General features: G+C 39.0%; 2 protein-coding genes across 4 annotated transcripts; both read right to left on the reverse strand.

Moving 5' to 3' along the window:
* Window positions 1–488: 488 nt before the first annotated feature.
* Window positions 489–11,085, reverse strand: LOC129375042 (uncharacterized). Of its 3 annotated transcripts, none has more exons than XM_055053837.1 (12): window positions 10,899–11,085; window positions 9,594–9,627; window positions 9,100–9,168; window positions 8,872–9,014; window positions 8,242–8,364; window positions 8,100–8,157; window positions 6,902–7,216; window positions 5,898–6,034; window positions 5,695–5,808; window positions 4,816–4,873; window positions 3,432–3,497; window positions 489–3,315 (listed from the first exon to the last, which is right to left on the reverse strand). In XM_055053837.1, the coding sequence occupies exons 2-12, from the start codon at window positions 9,601–9,603 to the stop codon at window positions 1,808–1,810; spliced, it is 2,601 nt and encodes an 866-aa protein (XP_054909812.1). In that variant the 5' UTR covers window positions 9,604–9,627; window positions 10,899–11,085; the 3' UTR covers window positions 489–1,807. The 3 variants fall into 3 exon arrangements, with proteins under 3 accessions (XP_054909812.1, XP_054909813.1, XP_054909814.1); XM_055053838.1 differs by having other exon boundaries at window positions 9,560–9,627; XM_055053839.1 differs by lacking the exons at window positions 9,100–9,168; window positions 9,594–9,627; window positions 10,899–11,085 and having other exon boundaries at window positions 8,242–8,342; window positions 8,872–8,945.
* A 4,300-nt stretch (window positions 11,086–15,385) lies between these two features.
* LOC129374952 (uncharacterized) lies at window positions 15,386–26,638 on the reverse strand. The gene is made up of 15 exons (XM_055053663.1): window positions 26,346–26,638; window positions 24,850–24,999; window positions 24,321–24,766; window positions 24,128–24,249; window positions 23,156–23,266; window positions 22,525–22,582; window positions 20,926–21,042; window positions 20,677–20,787; window positions 20,178–20,417; window positions 20,029–20,103; window positions 19,813–19,946; window positions 18,713–18,847; window positions 18,563–18,620; window positions 18,409–18,489; window positions 15,386–16,942 (listed from the first exon to the last, which is right to left on the reverse strand). The coding sequence occupies exons 2-15, from the start codon at window positions 24,969–24,971 to the stop codon at window positions 16,389–16,391; spliced, it is 2,364 nt and encodes a 787-aa protein (XP_054909638.1). The 5' UTR covers window positions 24,972–24,999; window positions 26,346–26,638; the 3' UTR covers window positions 15,386–16,388.
* Window positions 26,639–27,285: the final 647 nt, after the last annotated feature.

Consider the following 27,285-nt stretch of genomic DNA (forward strand, 5'->3'; position numbering starts at 1 on the left):
ATAGAAGAATGGCAGCTTTTAATAGGTAAAGTTGTGCTTGAAATCATTCTTTGTTTGCCATTGGTTATCATGCTGTCATCGCTGCTTTACATCAAAAGAGCTTTGTAGAGAAGAAGATTAAAACTAATTAGTTGACACTATTTTGAAGGAAAGAGCTCCAATTTCCCAACAGAGTCAAGTGTAAGTGCTAGAACTACCTTCAAAAGATGTTGCATCTACAGGATCAGGTTGCCAAAGAAGCAGGAAGGTTTGAGCATTTCAGCATGGATAGTGAGATGGATATGTTTGGAGGCTTGTGTTGTATTAAGACAGGACTCAAAACAGAGTACTGGGGAGAAACCACTTCTCTCCAATGCTGAGGTCCCCGAACCTGATCATCAGAACCCACTTGATAGTGACTTTATATGACAGAGGCCACTGGTAAAAGAAAGAGCAAACTTAACACCAACGTTTCAATGTAAGGTTCAGTTTCTAGAGACATGAACACATTTAAGAAGGTGCCGCAGTTTATTCAAAACTGAAATCAAACATTTTATATTCAATACCAGAGTATTTCATTAATTCATACCAAACTACATAAGGTGATCACATTTTCCAACAGTTCAATTAGTATTTTCATTACAAAGGTTTAGGAAAGTGTTTCACTCAAAGTTATGACAACAGATCCCATACAAGAACTGACAAAGTAGATCTGCTCAATTCCTGTTTCTGGAAAAACAAGCCACTTCTCAATTTGAATTTATCTAGTCATTTTTGCTTTATGGATCTTAAAGCATCCTTTATAGGATTTCAGTCCCTAAAAAGGACGCTTTTGTTACATGTGGCAGTATGAAAAATGATCTAAAAGTAAAGTTTGGTTAGGAATAACTCCACTGATGCACATTCAAAATATACAGTGGCGGAAATCCAAATGCAAAAACTGGGATCATGACCATCTTCTTTGGTAAAACCAAATCTAGAGACGACCGTGCAAAGACTGATGCCTCATAATGTGAAAAACATAATGAACAACCCAGAGTATGATCTTCTCCAGAATGTGTGTTAGTCAGAGGCTTCTTGAGATGCAGCATCGTAACACAAACCATGACAACTGGTCTTTCATTTCCCTTTAAACTGAAGTGAATGACAGTAGCATTGACAGAATAAATTGAATCTGACAGCTCTAAAAACAAAAATTAAACAAATCTCAGCATATTGTTGCACGGTTAGGTTTGCAAAGCTGCACATAATAAATGCAGTTGTGATTCAACAGTAAAAAAAAAAAAAGAATGGCTCAAACAATACAATGCATTCATCTAGAAGAACAATCCCTAGTTTTAAGGGACTAGAACATGAGCAAACCATGTATAAACAGCAGCATTTTAAAAGAAAAAAGAAAAAAAACAATGCATCAGTTTGGCAAAAAATAAAAAGAGCTCAAAGATTAAAATTTCATATTGATTTGCACTCAGTCTCACATTTCATGTAAGATTTTGCTCATGTTCTGCTGTTTATTTGCACCAAGTCACATGCAGCACAACAGATCCATGACATCTTTCAGTCCTTCCACATTCATTTTCAATTCAGGAATCATTTGAAAAAAGAAAAACAATGGAAAACTAATATAACAGCCAAATTATTTCATTTTACATTAGGAGACTCCAATTTGTATTAATGGCAGGGTATATTTTTAAGCTAGTCTAATTTTAAACACTTGATCATGTGAGTTGTGAGTTTGTTTTTATTCAGATTGGAATGCCAGCGCTGAAATAAACTTCAGGACTGGGAGTGTAGATGCAGATTGTCCTGGCTGACTGAAAACATCAGTCTATCCCCAACCAGCTCCATCTGTGATTGGATACATAAAGTTTGAGTTGGTGCAGTGTAAAGCCCCGTGGTTGGTGCGGAGTACAGGACCCTGGCTGGTGCGGGGTACAGGACCCTGGCTGGTGCGGGGTACAGAACCCTGGCTGGTGCGGGGTACAGGACCCTGGCTGGTGCGGGGTACAGGACCCTGGCTGGTGCGGGGTACAGGACCCTGGCTGGTGCGGGGTACAGGACCCTGGCTGGTGCGGGGTACAGGACCCTGGCTGGTGCGGGGTACAGGACCCTGGCTGGTGCGGGGTAAAGCCCCATGGTTGGTGCGGGGTACAGGACCCTGGCTGGTGCGGGGTACAGGACCCTGGCTGGTGCGGGGTACAGGACCCTGGCTGGTGCGGGGTAAAGCCCCATGGTTGGTGCGGGGTACAGGACCCTGGCTGGTGCGGGGTACAGGACCCTGGCTGGTGCGGGGTACAGGACCCTGGCTGGTGCGGGGTACAGGACCCTCCATGGTTCTAGATGGAGCATCGTAACAGGCATGAAACATCAGCCTCTGCTGTATTGGACTGACTTCAAACGCTGAAGACGGGGTCGGGTAAAGCTGTGGAGCTGTTTGGTGATAGTCTGTAGTGAATTTTGTGTATGTCTGGGCTTGTCTCTGTTCAGTCTCATGAACTTGTCCTCTAGGATCCAATAAAAAGCTGCCCCTGTACACAGGAATATCTTCTGAGTGAGTTTCCACATTTATCCTGGCATCCTTTAAATAAGGGACTTGTTCCCACATCCTACCTGTGTGAAAACCTGCATCGCTCCAAGATGGATGCTGGTTTTGATGCTGCCGACCATAACTTGATATTATCTCATTGGTTTCTCTCTCTAGCCTCAAAGCTTCCCACTCTGCTACATCTGATGCTGAACCATAACAAATATTGGTGCCACAGCTCCCCTCATTGTCGTAGGAGTCAAAAGGTGAAAACTCCTCAGAGTGGGTTCCAGCAGCAAAATGTCCCCCATTCTGGGCCTGTAAATCTCCATATGTCCAGTCTTTACTTGAGCATTCCTGAGATCCCCTTAACTTATTTAGTCCAGGCAGGTTGTCACCAACATAACCATCTTCGCCCTGAAATACTGTGACTGTGATGTGCTTTTCTGACATGTAATCACCAGAGTCTGCATCTTCTTGGTAGAGCTGTTGCTCTAGTTGAGATGTTTGAAGCCCTAACTGTATATCAATAATGTCGACAGGGTTATCTATAGGAGACCTGGTTTCTAAAAGCTCAGAGGGGGATGTAGCTGGATCCGATTTAGATGAAGGTGATGCAGATGACTCAAACAGATGATCCGTATCAAAGGATCTCCTCTCCAGCAGAAGTTCACCTTTCCCTATAGGCAGGCTCACATTAAACATGGTATTAGTCTTTTTCATTTTCTTCATCAGTTTCATTCTTTTTGTTCGTTTTGGCATCGCTACAAAGCTTTTTTTTGGCGCATGTCGAGCTGTAATCTTGTTCAGACCTGAAACAAGCAAGACAAATTATGTAAGAGGGAACAGATGTGTTGGTTTTTCGTTTTTTTTGTTGTTCTTTTTTTTTTTTTTTTTGTTTTTTCAAAATGTCAGAGGAAAGACTCACCTATTACAGCTTTTCTTTTTTGTTGAAGGTTGGAATGATCCCCTCCTCTTGAAAGCATCTTTAAACCTTGAAAATAAGAAAAACACCAAGGATATACAGGAAAAATATGCACGTAAAAGGACTTTTAAAAAGAAAAATAGCGAGTTAGCAAAATGAGAGAAAACTACAAAAAGCCTGAAAAAGAAATTGCAATTCAAAACTTTACAAACAAAATGTTCAAACTGCATAATGATGGATTCACTTATTTTGTTCTCAGATGGCAAAGTGCCTTGTAAAAATATTCACACCCCTTGGAAGTTTTCCCACATTTTGTCACATGTAGTGCCTAATTGTGAAGCAGGAGGGGGAAAAAAACAAGTTTCCCCCTCCCCAATTTCTCACACAAATAAAAACACCATAGTATACATTTGTATTCAGCTTCTCTGAGGGCACTAACTTGACCCTTGACTAAAATAATGATCGAATGCATTCTGTTACTCTTGATTGGCTGTTAATTGGAAAGGTGTTTCATAAAACTAAGATTAATTAATAAATCTCCTAATCCACAGTTTATAGTGACTCCAACTTCTTAAGGGTTACATTGAACAATAGAGAAACTGTAGAGACTATGACTAATAGCTGTCCTATCAACAGGTTTTTCCACCTAAGTTGAGAATCTTGGCATCTCCTCCACAGTTACAAGATCTGTCTGCTGCTCTCCTTGGTGTTTATGAAGCCATTTGTTCTCTGACAAACCTCTGAGAAATTCAGAAAACAGATGCATTTAAACTGAACTTAGATCACAGTATAATAAACGAGGGACTTTTGAACTCAGATGATTTCACTAAATTTGCTTGCTTTTCAACCCGTAACACTAAACATCCTTCATGTCGCTTCCATTTCTGTTTTGAGCTACTTCTTGTTGATCAAACACATAAAATTCAGAGGAATTACAAGGAACCCTGCAGTATTACTTTTAAGTTGAAGAGGTATGAATATTTTTGAAAGACACTGCCTATAACTGCACAAGTCTTGCAAAGAGCTCTGACTTGTGCAAAAAATCAAACTAAAAGCTCCAAAAGCAGAGCAAAGGTTTCACGAATTTAAAGAAAATAGAAATGTTTGTATAAAAACATCACTGTAATCAAAAAAGCCTTCTGGCCCTGCAAGATATTCAATGGAGAAGATCGGTTTCACCCTGGATGTTTTAAAAAAAAAAAGAAATGCTGCATGGCATCCATTTTGTAAACCTGGAACCGCACAAGGTTATGGCAACACACACTTTCGCATCCAAGACTCAGAAAGATGACAAAAAGACAGACTGATACTTACAAGTCAGACTTTGAGAGCGAAAGAGATGGAGGGTTTATGGCCCAGCAAAAAAATGAAAGTCATCTCTACTTACACCAGTGGTAACTTTTGCCAGTGAGTTGACTACAGATGGACTCTGGTACATTTACTATCTGGGAACATGAGATATTGGTTGAGTGCAATCACAGCTTCAGTGCATTACATGAGGCCATTTTCTTTTCTTTTTCTTCTTTTTACACAACAACATAAAATTTGTACAAGTAGATATACAGAACACCTTTCAACCAGTGAAGAATAATCACTTTAACTTGTCATTTAAAAAAAAAAATCAGTATTAGATTATCTATGAGTGCCACAAATATGCGAACCTTTTCCTTGGGTTTTGGAGAACCCACCTTCAATATTATCATTCTTTTAAGACTTATATTAAAAAAAAGAGATTTTTTAACAACATTGGTGTTCAGCATTCATCTGACAATTGTCTCATGAAGGAAAACTAGAATACAAGACTTGCTCAGAACATTTTCTCTCTGTATTGACTTTCTATGGTAAAACTTATCCCCATGTCAGTCAGAGACTTTAGAAAGGCTAATAATAGTAAGTTATTTCAACATTTTTCTCAAAGCCTAATTGTAGATTGGTGGAACCTAAACTTTAAAGACATGTGCATTTTTCATTAAATAAATACATTGTAAAAAATATATATATTTTTAAAACACTTCTAAAACTAGAATGTCATCTTAAAGATTTATTTCTTTTGTTTATTTATTTCACAGATTTTGCCACTCACAGATAATATATACACAAACACTTAAAGATCTTTTTTTTTTTATCTCACTTGTTTTGTTGTCCTTACCCACTTTAACAACTATTGTTAAAATCTACCATCTTAGTACCAAGTTCATTTCTTAAAAGTTTTAAACATGGAGCAAAAAACAGCAGAATGACCTGCACCTTGAAGAAGCAAAAATACCTTCATCTCTCCTCTGCCCTCCTCTTCCTCCACTTTGGCAGCCAGTGACTGAAGCTGGAAGTCGTCTTCACTAACTTCCCCCAAAGCTTGTATTTGGTCAGGATAATTTTCCATCTACACAACCAAATATTTATTTTACCTCCTGGAATAATACATGTAATCATACGTATGTGAGGAATGCTAGGAGTTCGAAGCAAACCTACCAGGTAGTTAACTAGATGGGAGGAGCTGGTGAGGTGATCCAACAGGTCATTTTCGGTGGATCTTATGCGGCAGCAGTGGCATAAGAAACAACATGAGAAGCCATCTTCACTTCTAAAGTCAACCACACGGACGAGACCTGAGACAAACATAGGTTGGAGTTGTTTTTAACTAACTCGCTTAACATTTTAGGTTGGGAAAACAATTCAATTTGTAAATATGCACATGAAAATATGCTCACTTCATTTAGAACATACCATACAAAACTCTGAAGAGGAGAAGATTTGCTTCCATTCAAGTTGATTTTAGTTTTTTTGGGAGGTCAAGAGATGAATAATAAGTGACGAAGTTTAAATATATTGATCACAGGCACAAATGTCAATAATTTTGGACTTTTAAAGATGCTTTTGAGCTGTCTGTATTGGGTTTTGAATTTCTAAAGGATTTTCTCAATCCATTAATGTTCAAATGTATACCTGCACCCCTGTTAAAATCAGGCTAAATGTCTCTTAGCAAGTTGCTCATCAACTACATTCTTTTCACTGACTTCAGTAATAACAATAGAGTTTAAACATTCATATGTAATTACACTACAGTTGCACGACAAAAAGCCTGCAGTTCTTCAACAATATGTGCAAAGCTTGGAACATGAAGCCAGGAGGGGCTGTATGTATGTAAATTAAGCATTTTATTGTCATTTTAACCATCTGTGAGAAAGAAAATTGTGGATTCAGATATTTACACCTAATTCCAGTTCTTAAAAATACAAAAATAACAAATAATTATATTTGTAATAATATATTATTAAAAGACCTAACTGCATTTGATCTAAACCCATGACATGTGAACATAAACAACTGGCTGGTTGTGCACATTTCCATGTGCCAGAACTTCTTCTCAGCCTATATCAGCCTAGTCATATGACTGTGTACTGAAATCATGCTGCTATTTACACAAGGTTAGCTTTGTAATTACTGCTTTGTTGCGACAGCTAATCCGTGCTTACCAATGACAGGTTTGGCTCCAGGGAAATCCTCCAGAAACCCATTGCCGCTCTCCGATACCACAGAGTCCTCAGCCGACATCTGGACCTTCTCCAGCTGTGGGACTGATATGTTTTGTAAGGGTGTCTTCTCCTCAGTTTGTTGTGAGACTTGAACTAATTTCATGTCAACCCTGTCGGAGATCACTGGATGTTCCCACTGGTTGTTTGCAGGCAAAACGACCCTCCGAGACGCGACCGGATAATGCAAAGGTTTCGTTTCTGAAAAGCTCTCCAACTCAGCCTGCTCTTGTTTTAAGGTCTTCATCAGAGTCACTGCTGTGGTGTTGAAGAGAGAGAGAGATGTCTAGTTGACAATACATATACAATACATGTCAAGGTTTCCCCCAGAAAACTTGCTAAGTCCGATGCTTGGGGCTTAGCAAGGTGCTAAGAACGAGAAAATTAACAAAGTCCAAACCCTGTTCAAGAGAGAACAAAACACAGAGAGAGCATAGCAGTTGCACTGTTCAGAAGAGCTCTAAAGTAGACAGGGGAAGCACTTCTCCAGATACTCCATACTGCCCTTCAACACACAGACATGATGTCACCAACATCTCCAAGAAGCGTGTCAGATTAACACACAGAGAAAAATGCAACCTTCAGTTGAAAACCAGTTTCAGGCAGAGCACTCTGTGCCTAATAATAACCGCCCAGCCGACAGGTCTGGTCTGTCACCCCGTGAGGTATGATAACTATTTGCTATAACTATTTGCTTGTCGCCTGTTGCTAGGCTTCTAATGCACTAAGGCGAACAGTGAAGGCCAAAAGAGAAACAATAACTCTGTAAGCCTGAGTAAGGTATAATAAAATGATTAAACATTGTAAAATTAATACTGAATAAACTTCTGATAAAAGTAAACACACTGTGAATATTTTATCATCCACACAGTCATCCAGTGGTCTGCATTGTTTTTGGGTTAAAAAATCTTTGGAGTTGAAAATATCACTTGATTATGTGTTATTGGAAGACTGGAAGATTAATACCTAAACACCAACTATAAAGTCTTTAAAGAAATCATAAAAAAAAACTAAAACAGATAAACCATGCTTAGCCTGGTGGAGGCACAAGTAAAGCCTGGTGGCCCACCAAGGCCTGGGGGAAACCCTATATCTACAAGAATAACATAAAAGTGTAAATTCAGAAAAAAAAAAGACTAACCATGATTTTCACTCTGTGTCACCATCATCTGGTAAAGCTGATCTTGAACTTCAAACAACTTGATAAAAAAAGACAAGAAGATATGACCGCATCAGAACACATGCAGCTATAAACTAAAAGCAAACAGAGCAAAATAGCATACTTGAACATTTCCTGGTCCTTCTTTCTTCTCCAACACTTCAGCCAACTCCATTAAAGGCCAAGCCATCTTCGACAGGTCGGGGCTGCCCAGCCACTGAGACACTAAGTGGGGGTGACAGGCTTTCTGATGAGCAGAATATCGCATGTTAAACAACAACAACCCCGAGCAGATCACAAATACGCAACATGATGACAGGTATTTTCTCGACCTATATAAAAAGAACCACAGACAACGTCACTTGGCTTTCAACCAAGTTTTCTTGCAAGAGGCTGACCTCTGCCAGCCGATCACTGTGCAGAGATTGTCTTTTTATTAGCAGGGAAGGGAGTGAAAGGAATGTGGGAGAGGGATCTTTACAGCAAGGAGGGCCATCCTGATAGCAAGTAGGGGGGGGGGAACAGAAACTAAATATCTCAGGAAGATCTAAAGAAGATTAAGACACCATTTGCGAAAACATGCTCACGTTTCAGGCAACGGTTAGTTATGTCTCACACACAGTTTATCAAGTTCTTCTCTCATTTAAACTAAGCCTTTAAATGAAAAACAAACTATTAATCTAAAACTGCAAATGTGAGAGTGAAATCAAAACATAATCATTCGAACGCATGACGTTTCTTTAGCAGAACTTACAATGTAGTTGAATCTATGGTGACTCCCCATTATGTGGTTCCGCATATCCGCTTTGGTGAGTCTGCATGCACACACCTCACAGAGGTACAATGTCTCTCTGACCCGTGAAGTCACATTCACACACTCTATAATGGTGCCCAGGCCTAAATATGCACAAAACAGCAGAATTACAGAATGAGAAACAAGAAAAGGCCACATTTCAACAAACTTTGACGTGTTTCTGCAGACCTATGATGGGTTGTAGTCTGGCTTTGTTGTTCAGATACGCCTCCAGAGAGTTCAGCAGCTCGCTTTTGCCTGAAAGCATCAAAATAACATTTTTTCCAAAAACATTTTACACCGAAACTTATGTATAGAATATAAGTAATTGCATCCTTCAAGATTTTTTCTGTTTGTGCCTTTTCCATGTTTCAAATCATCAAACTCATTTTAATGACAAAAATAATTTAAAAGTATTTCATTTTAAGGGGACAAAAGCTATACAAACCAACCTGATCTTATGTGGAAATAATGAACCAATAACTGAGTTGCTTTTTGTAGCTTTTTTTTTTTTACACAAAATAAATTAAATCACTAGTTGAAAACTTAGTTTTTATATTTACTCTGATCTAACAATAAAAAGTACTTGATGGTGTGAAAAATGTGTGCGTCAAAAAAACAAAAACAGAATAAATGTGTTTTACAGAACTGTAGATGATGCAGCATGTCTTTTTGAACCCCACCTGGATCCATCCTTAAGGTTCAACGAAACACCACCTGTGTACGGAAGATTAGTTATTATATTTTTTAAAGCTCGTCTCAGAAGAATCAAAATAAAAATCCACCATGTATAGCACAACCTTATTGCATACGCATTATTTACTACCTGAATCAGATGGATGTGAAGATACAAAGATAACGTGGCATTATTATGCAGTGGGGATGCTTTTTTGGTCATAGTCGATTGAAGGAAGAATGGAACAACAAGCAGATCAATCTTTAAAAAAAAAACTTGTTGGGAGTTTGCAAAGGACATGAGCAACCAAAAACTCACAGCAGAAACTATAAAATACTGACTTTGAAGGGATGATTAAAAATACACCACATGTAAAACCCTGATTTGCTAAAAACAAAAAAAAAAATATTTTGAAAACCATGCTTCCTGTTTTGTCCACTTCAAATTATGCAATACTCTGTGCTGGCGTTTCATATAAAATTCCACAATTCTGAAACACAATGACATTTGTGGATGTACCAACATTTGAAAAACTTTACATTGAAGTCTAAAAGTAGAATAAAATAAAAAATAAAACAGACATAAAAAAAAAACTTTTGCATCTCTTCTAACATTGGATACATAAATTAACTCCTAATAGCTTAGCTGAAATATGATTCGGGCAGAAATGTGCTTAAATAAGTTTTTGTTTACTATGTCCATGTCTAAGCCAGGGTTCAGGTAGCTGTTGTTCCAAATGGAACCACGAGATGGCGCAGCAGTTCCAAACTTTAGCAACTGAAAACTGAAGACTCAACGAAAACGATGAATTAGCTTTTTTAATTTGCTCTCATTGACAACATTCTGAAGCAACTTTAAATCTAACAAACACACAGTTTCTGGTTTAACATAGCTTTTGGCCTCTCGTCATGAAATGTGGACCAACAACTCTCACAGAAACGACCTTAGTGGATGAGGAAACACTAAGTGTTTCCTCACTGACTCAATAAACATTCTCCTATGACACCCAGCGTGAACTGCAGCGTTTCTCCCGATCCTTGAGTTTTCTCAGTTATCCGTCGCTGTGAAAACGTCGAGCACCTTATAAAACAGCGATTTAAACTCACATTCACCAACAGGGCCAAAAAATAAAAATAAAAAACATTCCCCGAAGGAAGAGCAGGCGCGAGCAGTTTCAATAAAGCGACGGTAAAACTACGTTCAACAGCCATTTTTCAGTGTAGAACGTCCTAACCGTCCGGCTGACCCTCGGCTAACCCGGCTAGGTCCTCCTAACGTGTTTGAGCCGCTAGAGGGACGTTCCTGCTCTCACCTGGACCCGGAGCAGACCTGTCTCACAGCCTGGAGCTGCCGTGGAGGAACCTCGGGCCACGGGAAGTGGAGACAGCAATAACGCGCCGAAGGTTTAGCAACCAGAGTCTTTGGTGCAGCGCCAGGTTGTTCTGAGGAACGCCCCCATCAGGATGGCCCTCATGTGCTCCTGTGTGTTCCCGTGTTTCTAGCCTCCCGACAACTACTACGCTGTGAGGACCGACCGGGCCCTAAACAGGGGCCCCTGAAGAACCAGTTCTGTTTGTGGGTCAGGAGTTGGGTTCAGGTTTAGGGTAAAAGGTCACATTGTCAGAGTTGGTTAGTCACTACTTACACTGACTCTATTGCATTTACTTGAGTGACTTAAAAGAAAAAAAACAACAAAACTATTTTTATTATGTTGTACTTTTTACTTTTACCTGAGTAATTTCCTATTAAGTATTGCTGTTCTTACTTGAGTGAAATTTCTGCACTCTCTTCCCACTGTGAGTAATTTCTATATGAACAACAAACATGGTTCAGCCAAAACCTCACCAGACATAGACACACACCTGCAGTTTTTGGGGAAAGTTTCATGATATTTATTGAAACAAACTAATTTGGAAACTTTTTATTTTTTTTACTTAAATATGTTATAGTCATTTTCATCCTTGAAATACCCAAAACTTCCACTTCACTTTATATTTTTGGTCCATCTGATTATGTGAATTTTAAATATTATTTTGGATTATCATTTATTATTCAGTTTATCTTATGTTAATGTGGTGTCTGATCATACAGGACGACTTTTTGGAATGTTTGAGAGGAACAGTCAGGTCAAAGGTCAAAAGACATTTAGTTAAGCAAGTTTATCAACTTCAGAAGAATTAGCAGACAATCCCCAACCAAGACCCAAACAAGATTTAAATCTGGAACATAGGAATATGGTTTGGGTCATTTGTGTAAGCCAGAGCCCTCTAAGAGACTCTGTCCAGAGATTGTGGGGACTTCTTTATGATAGACCCAAGAAGGCTGCAGTTTGTAAAAAGTTTTCGCTGCTCAACCAAGGCCCAGCCTGCAAAGCTTTACTCCAGAAGCTTCACCACACCTGCACCTGATAAGAGTACAATATTGATTGATTGTTGAAAAGATAACTTTTGTCTCTGTAACCTTTTGATGACTAATGGAAAATACTGAATGTGTCTGTTTAGCTTCCTTTACTCAGTTCGTACATGCAGGCATGTGTTTGGCATGAAGTGCAAGATGGGGGCAAACGAGGTGACAGTGTGAAACTGCAGAGGATAGGAAGTGAAAAACCGCATTTCTCTGCTTTTCCGCTGATGGGTTCATTCCATGTTCATCTTGTCATACTTCTTTGCATCTAAGCAGGACACTTGATATTTCAGCAGCTGTGACCTTTGTGACACTTCAGCATTTGCAGACAATCACTTCCTGTGTTGTGGGTTGAATGCCTTTGTAGCAGATGTCTTTGGAGGTCTGCAAGATCTTTCTTTTGTAGACAGAGAATGTCCTTGGTCTTACAGATACGATAACGCAATGTATGTTCGTCTTGTGCAAGCAAAACTCCTTGAAACAAACATTTGTAGGCCATCTGTCTCTGATTTTGCCTTGAATGGCCCCCGTAATAATTTTCAAAAGAATGTCTTGATCTCTTATCAGAGTTATTGCAAGACCCTGTGGGAGCACAACATTCACAGCCAGTCACAACTTGGCCATGAGATGAAACATGGCCAAGTTGTTGATGCTGGCCTCCCTTTTCTCCTGTTGCCATGGTTAGGTATTGGATTATTTTCTCAGGGACTAAGGAGCCATTTTCACTTTCAAGTTTGTTTTGTGGTTAAACTGGAAAATTCCTGAAGAAATTTAACCAGTTCCTGTCAAAGTGTGCCCGTCGGTTTGGACCCAGCGTTCTGATGCTAAAAATTAGCATCAATGCTAAAGAAAGCTGCAATGTCATCAATAGCATGTGGAGAGTCACAAGCATGTTGACTGACATGGACTTGCACCATTCAGTATGTTGAAAGTAGTCTATTAGCCAAAGTGCTAATGTTAGCATGAATACTGTCAGTAATATGTGGGGCATCACTAGCATGTCGTCTGTAATTGACTTACTCCATTCAGTATACTAAACATGGCTAATAAGTAAGAGAAATAGCTAATACCTTATTTAAGGTAAAAGGCTAATGCTAACGCTCTGCCTAAGAAAAAGACAATCCAACTAGAGCTGTGCTCTAGCCTCAGAGCTATATGGAGGCTTTTATTTTGAAATTTTCAGTAAGCTTCACATTAAATGAAAACACTAATTCCATGAGTAACAGTGATTGGATGAAATCAGTTATATAATGCTCAAATAAGCAATAACTTGATGTAACAATTGCCAAGGCTTTTATTTTGAAATTTTCATTAAGCTTCACTTTAAATATCCAAACTAATCCAAAGTGTAACAGTGGTTTTGTTAAAAAAGTGACATAATGTTCAAGAGAGCAATTACCTGATATAAAAAAAAATGTCAGGGCTTTTATTTTTTAATTTTCAGTAAGCCTAATATTAAATTGCCAAACTAATCCCAAGTGTAAGAGTTATTGGGTTAAATCAGTTATATAATGCCCAAAAGAGCAATTACCTGATGTAAAAACTGAAATTGAGAATCACTGACCTCATGTGACATATAATGGGGTGTTAACACTAAATGCGTTTTGAGCGTCAGGTGTGTCTGGTTTGCATTCAGTCTATGTTGAGGCGCTTTGAGAGCCATCATTGCGGTGCGATTTGAACCGTTTGGCGCGTTTGACACATCTAGTGCATCCAACATCTAGTGCATCCAACACTCCACATAGACTTTGATGTGAATGCACCATTAGAACATCCAGCTTCAATGGCAACAATGGCATCAGCAGTGATGACATCACTCTTTGATGAATTTCTCTCTTGAGTGTAGCACACAGACTGTTTTTTCCAACCTCTTCCTGTTTCACTTATAAGTTATGAATCTTCTACAGGTGCATTGTTAAAATTATTTGAAGGCACACAATCATCCTAGTACAGGTTCACATTCTCAGGTTAGAGAGACTCGCCTGGTATAAAGTTAATTTTTCTAACACTCTCGCTGGACATTAATAAGGACACAATCTTCCAACTGAACGGAGATCTCTGCCCAGAGACATCTCGTTCTCTGTCTCCAGACCAGTTCTAAGGTGCTCCTCTGCATATTTTAATACATTGAGGGGTAGCTCAGTCACAAATCATTTGCATAGAAGGAGTGGCAAACATTTCAATCAGTTACAAGTCTTCTCAAACAATGCTGCCATCCTGTATTTATGCATCTGTTGTCCTCAGGCGTAGCTTCTCAAGGTACTGTCTTTGCATCTCCTGAGGTTATGTAAACACAGCTGTTTGTCGTCTCTCTGGACCATAAAACTTCAGCTCTCATGTCCTTTTGGGTCATAAAACAAGAGTTTCTCAGGACTCTTAGTCTCTGATGTTTTGCTCCTGCTAGGTGTCAACTGCTTCTCCCTGGCTGACATCTGTTGTCCATTTGCCCTCCTGTCAGGGCAGTTGTGACGCAGGCATTCTGCTCCTCCAGAGACAAAAGAAACATGCATCCCAAAACAAACAAAGCTCTCTGTCTCCTAACTGTACACTGGGGGAATCTATTCAAAAGAGGAAAGTTTAGGAATCACGTGTGGGACTGAAATTAAACTGGCAACATGTCTTTTTTTTTTTTTTTTTTTAAGCATCCAACCCAATAATCTCACAAAACGAGACTTAATAGCAGAATCAGCTGTTTTACCAATAATAGAGAGGATTTGGATTAGTTTTCATAGGAGCAACCTACATTCTTAACAAAAATGTATTCACAAATGTGAGAACCTTCAATTTGAAACAGGTTTTCCAACAATAAGATTTCTTTACAAGAAGAATTGAATAAATGACCAATTACAAATATCCTATCCACGCCAGGTAAACAAGTATAACTAAGTATATTTATTAATTTTTTAATAATTGTAGTTTATTTAATTGTGTAGTCACATCTTGCCAGACACTATAGATGGTTCATTTGAAGGATGAACATCTTTAGGCCAATAAAGGATAGCAAAGTTGTATTACCATGTTACAACAATGAAATAAAAACTTTAAAACTAAGATAATGCTAGTGGGGTCTGATAGACAATCATTAGCAAATCTGTATTCCAACTCACAGAACAAAAGACATTTAAACAATTAGGATACAGTTGGCCTTTTTTTTTTTTTAAACAAACATTTTTACTAAACTAACGTTCATAAACAGTTCCACAGCTAAAATCCATGCAATGTGGAATTGGATTAAAAACGAACCAAACAAGACCTTTTTATATTTTAACATTTTTCCCCCCCTCAAGTCCTGTGTATGTTAAACATGGAAAACATAACAGCTTGCAAACAAATCACTTCACAAAATTAACGTATGTAAAATTGTTTTACATTTTTCGGACAAAATGAAAGGCGGCAGAAAAAAACAAAACAAAACAAAAAAAAAAGCCCCCAAAAAAACGACAACTATAAATACAAGTCCAGAGAAGGCTGGCGGATGACATTCCCATCCTTGCTGTCCATGGGGCGTGTTGAAAGACCCTGGAGGTAGTTGAGATGTTAAGTGATATCTGAAAGGGAAAAGATTGAAGGGGTTCACCACCTGCTGTGGGTAGATAAAGCTTGAATAGAGGAACTGTTGACGTGAGCTTTCAGTGCTAAATGAAGCATCTGCCTGTTTTTGTCAGGAAGGACAACCAGATAGGATAACTTGTGGCCATTTGGCCACAGGCAGCTTGGACATGTGGATCACAGCCTGCTGAAGACACCACAGTGTAAGAGGGTCTTAGTGGTGGATCAACGTGGAAGCTGATTTGATTGTCTGTTAATGTCAATGTTAGCCTGTTCGGTGTAGCTGCACTGAAACATGTGCTTCATGGGGTCTGGCTGGTCAGCTCCAGGAGTGTTAAAGTGTAATGGACCAATCACAGTCCTGTCAGGTTTTGGGTCACATTTTGGCTCCAGTATTTGTTCGGAGTCAGGTTGGTAGAGGCACAACCAAATGGAAGTCTACTCTCATTTCTACAGATGTTTCGAACGCTGAAGAATTGATGGTCCTGTAGGTCGAAGAGGTCAGCAGTAGGAGCCAGAGCAGAGACAGGCTTGTTTTCAGTCACAGTGTGTGCAACGCTCCTCTGTGGGTTTTCAAAAGAGGAGACGATTTTAGGAGCAGAGTCCAGACCCAGTTCATTCTTACAAGCCAAATCAGATGTCGCCATCTTAGCCCCTCCTAACGAGTTTGTGGGTGGATTCTTCCTCACTGGATTTTGAATCAGGTGACATTTTGAGTCTCAGTTGTACGGCACGCTTCCAGAGTAATCAATCTTTGCATCCCAATTAGTTTGAGGCGTCGCCGCAGAACTGGTTGCACAGGCTTTAATGGTTTTAATATTATCCTTAGCCAACTTGGAGGTGATCCGCTTCAAATAAATAGTTTTGAAAACAAATCCTGATCCACAGTGGATTTAAGTTGCTTGGGTCCAGAGTCTTCATCTTTGATACCAAATGGAGAAGGGCCTGCAAGAAGGTTGACTGGAGGAGAAACTGAATTTGGAGAAGCGGGCTTGCTCTTGATCTTCTGCATGATGAGCATACGTTTAGCTGGCAGCGGGTCTGTCAATGGGCTGCTGGTTTGGTGCAGAGTTTTAATGGCTGGTCTTTTTTTAGTTGGACCACCGACTGACACGTTCAGTTTTGTTCCGATAGCTGTGCAAGCTGTTTCTTCTTTAACTAGTTTCGGACCGGAACCTTGAGGCAAAGCAAGAGCTGATGTCAACACTGGCTTCTGAAAAGGATCAGGTTTGGTATCTTTAGCCAACGCTGCTCTTCGATTAGGGACACAAGAGCCCACCAAATCAGTCTTTGATGAAGAACAGCTCATATCCACAGGACTGAAGTCCATTTTGGTCATTTCATCTGGTGTTCCAACATTGGACATTTCTTCTAAAACTGTGCTTTTTGTAATTTCTTCATCATCTGAAAAATAGGAAAAGAAAAATGTTTTTTTTTTTAAGACAGGGAAGTGTTGGGGGTGTTAGAAAATATTAGGGTGTGGGGCATTTTAGTCAATCTATGGAGTCGAAGCAGTCAGTGTGCTCCAGTGACAGGGGGTGCTACAGAATCAGTAAAACCTTAACAAGTGCATGCACCAGAAAACCCAAAAGTACTTGAACTGCAGACAAACTAGGGAAAACAGTTGTTCATATCTAATACAGATTAAAAAGCATCTCCTCCCCACCATACTCAATTACCTGTTTCACCAATCAATGCCAAAACTTTCTACCAACCGTTTGTCTGCTACTGGAGATAAGAACCAAAGCACACACACAAAAATATGCTCTCAAAACCCTACAGTGACATTCCAGGCTGCCATCGTGTCATTTTTTCTTTCCATTTCAATGAAGACTTAATACATGGTTTGAATCCTGGCTTGGGGTCTTTCTTCTGGAAGTTTGCATGTTCTCCTTGTGAATGAGTCGATTCCAGCTTCCTCCCACAGTCCCAAAATAAGACTGTTTGGTTAAATGGTCTCTCCAAACTGTCGTTATGTATGCATGTTTTTCCTGTGCATCTCTGTTGTCCTGTGATGACCTGGTGACCTGTATAGGGTGTACACCGCCTCTTGACTATTGACCGCTGGACATGGGCACCAATCCCCTGGAGCCCCACAAGGATAAGGAGGTGTAAAGCGGGTGTCCAAAGTACGGCCCAGGGGCCATCTGCAGCCCTCTGAGCAATTCTGACCGGCCTTTGGTCACAGTCCAGCCAGTTTTTTTTGTTTTTTTTAAATGAAGTTGGAAGTTTTCACTGATTGTGCAACATAAAGTAATCTCCTGGACTTTCAGTCAAAAAAGTCCAGAAGATTAAATTTACTGTATGCTTTTCAGATTCTTTAAAAAAAAAAAAAATGCCAAACCTTTTTTGTTTTAAATCAACAAATTACAGATCTACAAAAATCTGATGGCTCTGCACATTAGTGCGTTTATTTTTTATTTAGCAGATAAAAATAAAAACAGGATAGTGTATAGGACGGATAGAATTGCTCTTAGACCAACATTTCAAACTTTGTCCAACAATGAATCTTAACTGAATTCAATCAAAAAGCCTGAACAAACTTGCCAGGCTGATGTGATAAATCTTCAATTTGAGGTGGGTAGAGAAGTTGTATTGCAATCAGAAGTTTGCATGTTCAATTTCACTTTCTTCCCCTTATATGTCTTAAACAAGACAACAGTATTAATATTCATGAAACCGTTTGGTACAACAGACTCAAAAGCAGCCTTCAAAGTCATGCATGGCTCTTGCTTTGAGAAATAAGTTTTTTTTTTTAAAGGAAGTCATCTTTGAAGTCAGATTCCAGAAGGTAAATGATGTAGAGATGAAATGACCAGGCTAGCAAGTGATGCTAGCCTGAAGCGAAGAAAAATAAAAACGAGACTTACTCCACTGGCATGCAGCACTGAGTGGCAGATGAACGGTTGATTTCTCATCTTCATTAAGGATGCTCCGCATAATTTTTAAAGCTTAAAAAAATATAAATTTTTAAATATTATACAAACTGTGGTGTACAACCTGTTTGTTAAAGAAAGATTTTACCTTCACTGAATCGGGCCAACCTGACAAACTGATGCCATTTTTGATTAAGTATTACGCACTGAAAAAAAAAAAAGAAAAATGAAACCAGAAATGAGCTCATGTACATAATTTTAATGCCCATGTTTGATAAAATTATTAGTGGATAATTACCTTTGCATCAACTTTTTGGAAACCGTCACGCTGTGCCAGCCTCCAGATAACTTCTCGGAAAATGTTGATTTTCAAGGCTTGAGGCAAGTCTTCCTCCTGCCAGAATATCTTCAGAAACTCAGGATGCCTTTTCCACTGAAACAAAGTGGGGATAGTAAGTATTTGGCACAGCTATGATAAGTAAGCCTGTTCCACTCAAAGAGTGGAAAAATTAGAGGTTCCCCTGTCAGATTTATTCACCTAGGCATTCTGTAACAAATACAAATGACAGAAAAGAGACGAGTGGATTAAATCTTGTCAACACACAATCACAAGTCTATTCTAAACATTGGAATTTTCCTGTTACTATGCAGTTGTGGCCTTGAGGCAGTTCCCATGACCCTAAATCAACGACCTTTAACCTTTACTCTGTTAAGCCAGTTGTCACCTCGTCTCCAGGCAATCTGCTTCTAATTTGACATACTTCCTGCAGAAACAAAAGAAACACACATCCCGGGGGCAAACAAAGATCTCCCAGTTCTTTAAAGTAATACTGAGTATATATGAAAACAAGATATTTTAAAAATTTAACACCTCTTAAGATAACTGAAGCTGGGCTGTAGCTGGGTTTTTCAGAATGGCCATAACCTTAAACACACAGGCAGGTCAACTAAAGTGTGGGTCCATAAGAACAATGTCAAAGCCCTGAGTGTCCTCGCCAGGCTCCTGACCTGAACCCTGTAGAAAATCTTTGGAGACAAAACACTTGCAAAAAACCCAAAAGCTTTGGACAAAATCTCTTCTGCAACTACAAACTGCAGCACGCCACACTCCAGGTCAAGAACTACAGGAAACATCCAACATCTGTAATTGTAAACAAAGATTTCTGTACCAAACATTAAGTTCTATTTTTTCAAATACTTAGTTCATACAAAACAAATGCCAATTTAAAAATCATGTGATTCTCTGGATTTTGATTGTTCTGTCACAGTTGGTGTATTTATGATAAAACTTTAAAGAAAAAAAGTGAGGAAACTTGAATATTCATTCATAAAAATACTTCTCTCCCTCATCATAGAATACATGCAGACCTATGGGCATCCATTTAACCCAACACTCACCATGTATTTAAGTTGGTGATCTTGATTGGTCATATGTTGACAGATGTCACAGTTTGAAACAATTTCCTCACAGCTTTCACACAGATAGAAAGTGTCCAGACAAATCCCTCTGCACTCCCACAACAGCTCCATACCTGATAAGGAAAAACTATTCAGATGGGCTGCAAGTTTCTGTAAAATGGCAGGAAAACACCGACAGATGTGAGAGGTACTCACCAACAACCTGTTTAATGTCCACTTGTCTTGCATGCAAGAAAAAGACCAAATTACTGCAGCCTGGAGCTTTTCTCCCTGTAACAGCCAGCCATCACTACAAGTCGACTTGTAAATGACAAAAAAGTTCAACCTGAAAGCTGAATACTAACCAAAGCAAGTTATGGATGGTGGTAATTCAGCATGTCCTCTAGGTGGTCTGTCATGCTTTGGAGCTTCTCTCACTTTATGGCTCAGTCCAGGCCTTTTTATTTGCACCAGCTCTGCTTTTGTCTGGGGGCTGCAGATTTCAACTTTTGGTCGACAATTACCAGTTTGTGGTGAATCTTGTGAGGGTGACGGACTCTTTGAAAGTATTCTTTCTGGAGGGAACATGGAGTCCACTTTCACTCCTGCCAAATTCAAGTGAAGAAATTGGGCAATTGAAAGATTTACGGTCTTATCCCTTATCTAAGGAATGCACCAGCATGCCAATATTTAAAAGTGGATATCAGTAAATTAAGTAAATTTTTTACTGGAGCTACCAATAAGACTGAGCATCAATAGCTGCCATAAATGGATTCTGTTTAAAGATTTCTGAAATTGAAAGTATACATGCTGAGAGAAGTTGTAAAATGACAGTTTGCTTGGAGAAACCTGACAAAGTCAAACCAGAAGCATCTTTGGTTTTGCTGCTTGGAACATGATCTGGATCCATTTGGTTGCAACTTGCAGATATCTGGAGATGGTCCGGAGTCAAATTACCAGCTTTACAATCTTCACCTTGGACAAAATATTGACAGATCAATCCTAATCAAGTCGGAGCAAGCTACAATAAACAGTAATAAACAAATCTGAAAGAATTCTGTCTTCAAACGTGAAAAAAGTCATAAGCTCTTAAAATGTTTGTTTACAAGTTACCATCATTTGAGCTGGAAACTTCACATGGGCTTTGAGCTTCCTGTCGGGACGTTTGCGGAGTTTCAGCTACAGGGTCTCCAGGTTCTTGTCGCTCAATTGTTGTTAGTTTCTCAATAGCTGAGAATCAAGAGACAACAAGCCAGAAAGGCTGTTCTAAATATGCACACAACATTTTAATAAATAATTTCCCAGTTATTTATCTACTTTTAAGATTTTAAAATTAAAAAGTCATGCTATGATGCATTATTAAACTCTTAAATCAGCCATCTTAATTGAACCAAGTTTAAATTCTTCATCATTAAGTACATTTTGGGTATCAAGTAATTGTATCAGTGATATGAGAATTTTCTATGTTCTTTGATAAATTGTATGTTTCATGCTCATTTCATGACATTTGCAACACATTTTAAGAAGTTGAGTGCTGTATGTTGATTGAATCAAGGAATGCTCATCGCCTCTGGAGCCCATGGACAATGGGGGGGGTCAAGCCATGGACAACAGAAGACCGAGTACTGTATGCTAATTGATACAGGAGATTGAGTACTGTATGCTAATTGATCACGCTCTGAGCTCATGGTCCAGTCGTGGGCAGGAAAGTAGCATTCTGATTAGCTAACACGTCTGGAAGAGGGGAAATGGCCATTCCCTTCTTTCATTCCAGGTTGTTTTGGTAATGAGTATAAAAAGCAGAAAAGTCCCATTGTTCAGTAGAGTCGTTGTTCAGTAGAGTCTCTGCTGTGGGTTACGTATGGATGCCCAATTACGTGATGCTGTAGCTCCGCCCGGACTGTCGGCTCTCCGGTTCACTGTGTCACGGTAAGTGTTAGAAAAATGTATACAAGTTATCTCACTTTTTAGCTGTAACAACAGCAAAACCTGCAGAACATGTTATTTCCTCTTTTCTGTGTATTTGACCTTTCTGAGTATCTGAACTTTACATGAACCCCACACAGCATGTTCTTTCTTCTTTCCTGTCTAACATAGTTAACTACATCCTTATCTGTTGGAACATTTACGCTTAAGTGTGAAGAACTGTTTGCAAAACTAGTCTCGACCGGTTTTTTCCCCCACCCTTTAGCAGTCCAGACATCATGTAGTTAGGGCTTTCCTGTTTAATAAAAAGCCTGGCGAGCAGAAGCTGCTTCAGAGTGAGTTGGGTGATTGTAACTGAAGCAGTCTCTGAGCACTCTCCTTGCAAGAAAAAATAACAATTGTCTATGTCTCTGATTTTTTGCAGATAAAGCAAAGGTGATAGGGGTTTTAACCTATCAGTAAGAGCGGATTGAAAGAATCTAAGCATTACGTATTGTTTGTTGTGTGAATGAATTTACTGTAATCTGTGGCAGAATAAAAAGGACACATTTATTCTAGCAGAACAGCGTCTTGTCATCATCACCGATCACCCCCGATCCTGCTTAAAATTTCACAAAACAATCAGTTATTCCTACCCAAACTTTACTACAGACAAGCCAACGATTACTATAGACAATAACAGGAAATGTCAGGGTGCCAGTTAGTCAAAATGCACACACAAAAAAGGAGTATAGACTATGTGGCTTTCTGAAATTGAAATATTTAAAATATTTAAGATTTTACTACCTTCTTTTTCTGAAAGAACAGCAAGCTTGAGGTAGAACGCCTTCTTCACCTCTATTCTCTAGGCAATAAAGAAAGGAATGAAAAAAAATGCATTTAAAGTAGATTGAACAGGGTGTGCAAGTTAACAGACTACATAGAGTCCTAAAATTTTAAACACCCAACTGCTTGGAAGATATGTTTGTGCTGGAAACTACTTGCTGCATTGCCCAATCTAGCCTGTAATTAACCATCTACAATAATAAATTTTGTACAATTTGTTTTAAGAAAAACCCCTACAAAGGCAAAACTACATGCAGAAAGGCAAAGGTGTTCATTCTTACAACCACATCACATTTTTTGTAATCAGCTCACCAAATAGCAGCTTACACAACATTAATACAAAAAACACAATTTTTCCAAGTATGCAGACTTTTGGGAATGGGCTCCTACTTACATGGCTTCCCGCTTTAGGAGTGACTTATGGTCTCCAACCTGCACTCTTTGACAAATTCAGTTTCTGTGACGTGTCTAACCATTTACAAATGATTAGAAGCATTTTTAAATGGTTACGTAGATAAAAAACAGGAGGACTACAAAATTGTAGGACTTCACATGTACCAGAAACAATAGTAAATGTGCAAGAACTTGTCACCTGTGGCTGTGATCCTATGCTTTTCTCGATCTCAGCTAAATGGGCCACAATGTCTTTGAATTTGTTCTCGATCTCTGATAAATTTGCAGTCCATCCTGGATACTTCATTTTCTGGAGAAAAAGAAAAGCACAATAATAACACTGCATAATACCTGGGAAACCATATTAGTTGAAGTGCTAGGGCATCGGATGTATGGAGGGGTAAAATGTCATAGGTGAAGACTCAAAGTTTAGGTTAACCAACTTAACTTCAGTTCAGTCCCATCCTGCAACTTCCCATCCTGCAACTTTCAGATGAATCAAATGAAAGAATTTTCTTCAGCAGTCATTCACCTGGTAATGAACAGTTCATTTGACTCAGGTGTGTTAAAGAAGCATCTAAAAGTCACAAGCTTGTAGGTCTGGACTTGGGCACTCTAATCTAATGGATTAAAATGAATATTCTTGAAGTTTCAGGACTGTCGGGGCAGAAATAGGATATATTGGGATGTAAATTATGAAAACTCTGGAATTTTTCTTCGACAAGATTAACAACAAAAACTACAAAATCACATAAAGGAGGCTCCTGACATTATAACAAAATGTTAGGAGTAGAGAGGACTTTTATTGAGCCTAAGTGTCTTCAGTAGGGAAGATGGCCAAAAGAGTCAAAGGAATGGACAGAGCTTTGCTAACTGCTGGCCAGTTTGGCTTTCACCTCCTTGTTTTTCCTCCATTTAACCCTTTCATGCACAAATTATGATCCTTTATGTGAGGATTGTTTTCAAAAATAATTTTGACTGAATCGCTCTTACAATAAGATTAAGTTGTGTAGGAATGGTCAGGCTGAGATAGGAGCTCTGAGAATCTTAGGGCTTGGGTTTTTAATCAACTTCAATCTGTCTGGATGCAAACGTTCCCCTAGTCAGAAAGAACGTCGTTTCATTGGAAAGGTTCATCTTTTATCTCTGAAAGACCAACTCAGTGACTTACCACATAGTTCCAGCAGTGAGCGAAGCTGGTGGAGTGAGTGGATGTTCTCAGCCTGGCTGAACACAGCCGACAATAGACTTGCTGTTTTTCTTGACATGACACAATAATCAGCTGATTTAATCCTAACAAAAGATGCACGTTAATCAAAAGCAGTCTCACACAGATAAACTTAATCAAAAAAGTCAATACACACCGATTTTAGGAAGGGTTCTGCTTTCCGTCACTCTGCTGATGGGTAGGTTGGAGGGCTCTTTCAGTAGCTTCTCGTTTTCAGATACGGTCCTCAGTTGGGTAGAAAGTGGTACATTTCTCTGGTGGGGACGCACTTCAGCGTTTACTCCGGCCAACGCCGGCCCAGTCTTCGCAGAACTAGCTTTAACTGGTTGTACAGAGATGCTGGCAGTGGCTAAACGCGTCACCTCCGTCTTTGGTAATGCTTTGACGGCACTGGATTTAATTTCAACGCATCCAGAACCATTTGCAGTTGTAGAACTAGTTCTGATACCGAGGCACACTTTATGCAATACTTTGGATCCTGCTGCACAACCTGATGAAGGCTCTTTAGAAACTGTTCCACTGCTTTTTAAGACTCTGAACTTTGCTCCAGGTTTTGCAACTGCAGGGTTATGATTGGCAGTCCTGGGAATAGAGAGGCGTTCGTCAGTGAGGTGAGAGTGGTCTGTGTAAATCAGACTGCCAACCAAAACGTGGAAACTACTTACTTTTCTAGGCTAGAAACCTGGTTCTGGTTAGAGTTAGTCTGTGACACTTTCAAAGGCACCCTTCCATCTTCATTTAATGAAAACGAGATTTGAGTAGTTTTACGTTTTAACATCTTGGACATGTGTTGGATGCTCTAGATTGGTTTCAACCTGTTTTAAAGGGAAAATGGTTTCATTGAGGCATGCAGAGTTAAAATACAACAGGTTCCATGTTAATTTAGTCCTTCAATTTACAATCATGTTATCCTTTTGGAAGACAAACCATTTCTTAGACAAGGCCCTAAACAAAGGGGGGCAAACTCCAGTCCATTAGGGCTGATGTCCTACAGCTTTGACGTGTCCAAGTCCCACACTATTGACTCAAAGGACTGAATTTCCTCATGCATTCAGGTTGCATAGCCCTGGTAATGACCAATTATGTGCTTCAGGTGTGTTGACAGAGAAACTCATCTAAAAGCTTCAGAATGCAAGTCCTCAAGAACTGGAGTTTGACATATGTCCCCCCAACAACTACAAATCACTTTTTCCCTTAACCAAGTATTTCAATAGATTGTGGATAAAAATTCAAATTTCCCCCCACAGTCATTTTTACATATATAGAGAAAAATTACTAATTCCCATTTCTAGTCTGATTCTTGTTTACACATTGGCAAGCTGAAGAAAATATTTTGAGTAATACAAAACTACTATGCAAAGTAGTGATGACAGTCAATATTTGTGTAAATAAAGTAATAGAACTAAAATCATACCTGAACAATAAATGAATGAAAAAATGGAAATAAATGACGGACACTGAACGGGTTATAATTAAACTAAATCCAGAATAATCCAATTTATTTTTATTTTCTAAGCATGCCTAAACAACAAGACAGCTGAAATGTTCTTCAGTGAAAGGAATGAAACAAAGAATATGACAAGTGAAAAGATGTGAATCTACCCCGGGATGAGGCAAAGAGGCCGTTTTGAAGAGACAGGACAGAAATAGAGGGTTGGAGTTCAGAATGACTGAGATTTCTGAGAAAAATAAAGCAGATAGAAAAATCACAGCAGACAGGGCAAAGTCAGATTAGACCATAAGGCTTCAGAGCAAATACGAAGGCAAATCAGTCTAAAAACCAAGATATAAAAAATTTAAGTAAATTAGAGAAAGAGGGCGGGAAAGCTTTCATGAAGGATCATGACAGGTGTTCAGTCTATGAACAGTATTATGAAAGAAAGTGTGTTTAAAAAATTTTTTTTTTAAAACCAGTATTCAGGTGAATAAAAAGCTTGGACTGTTGCTCCACTGTCACTCAAATATCAATACAGCTTGAAATAGAGTACAACAAGAACTCGATTTGTGGGACATTGTCAAACAGGAATCTGAATTAATCAAACAGCACAAGATAGCAAACAATGGCCAAAGAGTCATAATACTTATAATTGTTAAACAAGATCTTACTCTTTGTGCATTGCCCTCATGTAATGCTAAACATAAAAATAAATAAAATTCTCACCTTCTCGCCGCATAGCTTCCAGTCAGCTCGGCCCCACAATTCAGTTCTGGAATTACACACAACAAAATCGGAAAACATAAAGGTAAAAAAAGAAAGTTGTTTCGTTATTATTTATTCTGTGAAAAAAACTAAAGGAGTTTAAAAGGAAAAACAGCCAGAAACTAGCTTAGCCAGGTGTGAAAGAAAGTCCTGATTATGCAGAAGTTCAAGTATAGACAGGAAGAGAAGCAAGAAAGAACTGCAATAAATAGACATGAGGAGATTGAGACACAGGTGAAACTAATTATGATTTCATCAGCATTCATGTAGCTAGCTGCAGGACAAGTTAGATTAGAGAGGTGTTGCTCACATACAAAAGTCAAAAACCAAACTATGGCTGCCAGGGTTGGGTTGTTCTATTATCACCCTTTTAAAGCTAAATGTAACTTTTACCCTTTTTTTGATAAAAGTCTCTCTATTAACAGGGGGTGGGAATGAGTTTAACACTGGGGCGGGGACACACCTGAGACCTGACAGACCTGTAATTACCTTGTGACGAAACAGTGACGTCAAGAAGGCCGCTTTTTTTTTTCCCTGCAACGAGTCATTAGATACTTCTCCGAGTCGCTGTGTTGCCATTTATTTTACTTTATGTCACTTACCTTAGTAAAAAATAAATAAATAAATATCGTTGCTGTCTTCTTGTGTATTATGTGTAATACCTGCGGAAACACCTGTGTCAACAATGGAGGGAGAAATGAAATGAAACATTTTGGCTAGTGGAGCTAACTTTTGGACAAAGTTTGGTCCAGCCATCCTAATCCCGGAGATTAGGATGGCTGGACCAAAAATGCTTAGTTTCTTTCTATATTATGACAGTAAGCTAACAACAAGACCTCACAGACGAGCTGTATTCGTGGCAGCAATCCGTACAGCCTCGTTCAAGAGCGTGAGTTTTCTC

The sequence above is a fragment of the Poeciliopsis prolifica genome, unplaced genomic scaffold, assembly GCF_027474105.1.
Source record: "Poeciliopsis prolifica strain line A6 unplaced genomic scaffold, Auburn_PproV2 SCAFFOLD038, whole genome shotgun sequence".
Classification (NCBI taxonomy): domain Eukaryota; kingdom Metazoa; phylum Chordata; class Actinopteri; order Cyprinodontiformes; family Poeciliidae; genus Poeciliopsis; species Poeciliopsis prolifica.

Excerpts from the sequence above, each read along its gene's own strand:
- LOC129375042 (XM_055053837.1), bottom strand. Across the intron at positions 8,365-8,871 it reads ACCATAGATTCAACTACATT|AAAGCCTGTCACCCCCACTT; the intron begins GTAAGTTCTGCT and ends TCTGCTCATCAG. Across the intron at positions 4,874-5,694 it reads AGGGCAGAGGAGAGATGAAG|ATAGTAAATGTACCAGAGTC; the intron begins GTATTTTTGCTT and ends TCATGTTCCCAG.
- LOC129374952 (XM_055053663.1), bottom strand. The coding sequence starts at position 24,971 with ATGTCCAAGATGTTAAAACGTAAAACTACTCAAATCTCGTTTTCATTA. Across the intron at positions 21,043-22,524 it reads TGTTCTTTCAGAAAAAGAAG|CTATTGAGAAACTAACAACA; the intron begins GTAGTAAAATCT and ends CTTGATTCTCAG. Across the intron at positions 18,621-18,712 it reads TCCAAAAAGTTGATGCAAAG|TGCGTAATACTTAATCAAAA; the intron begins GTAATTATCCAC and ends TTTTTTTTTCAG.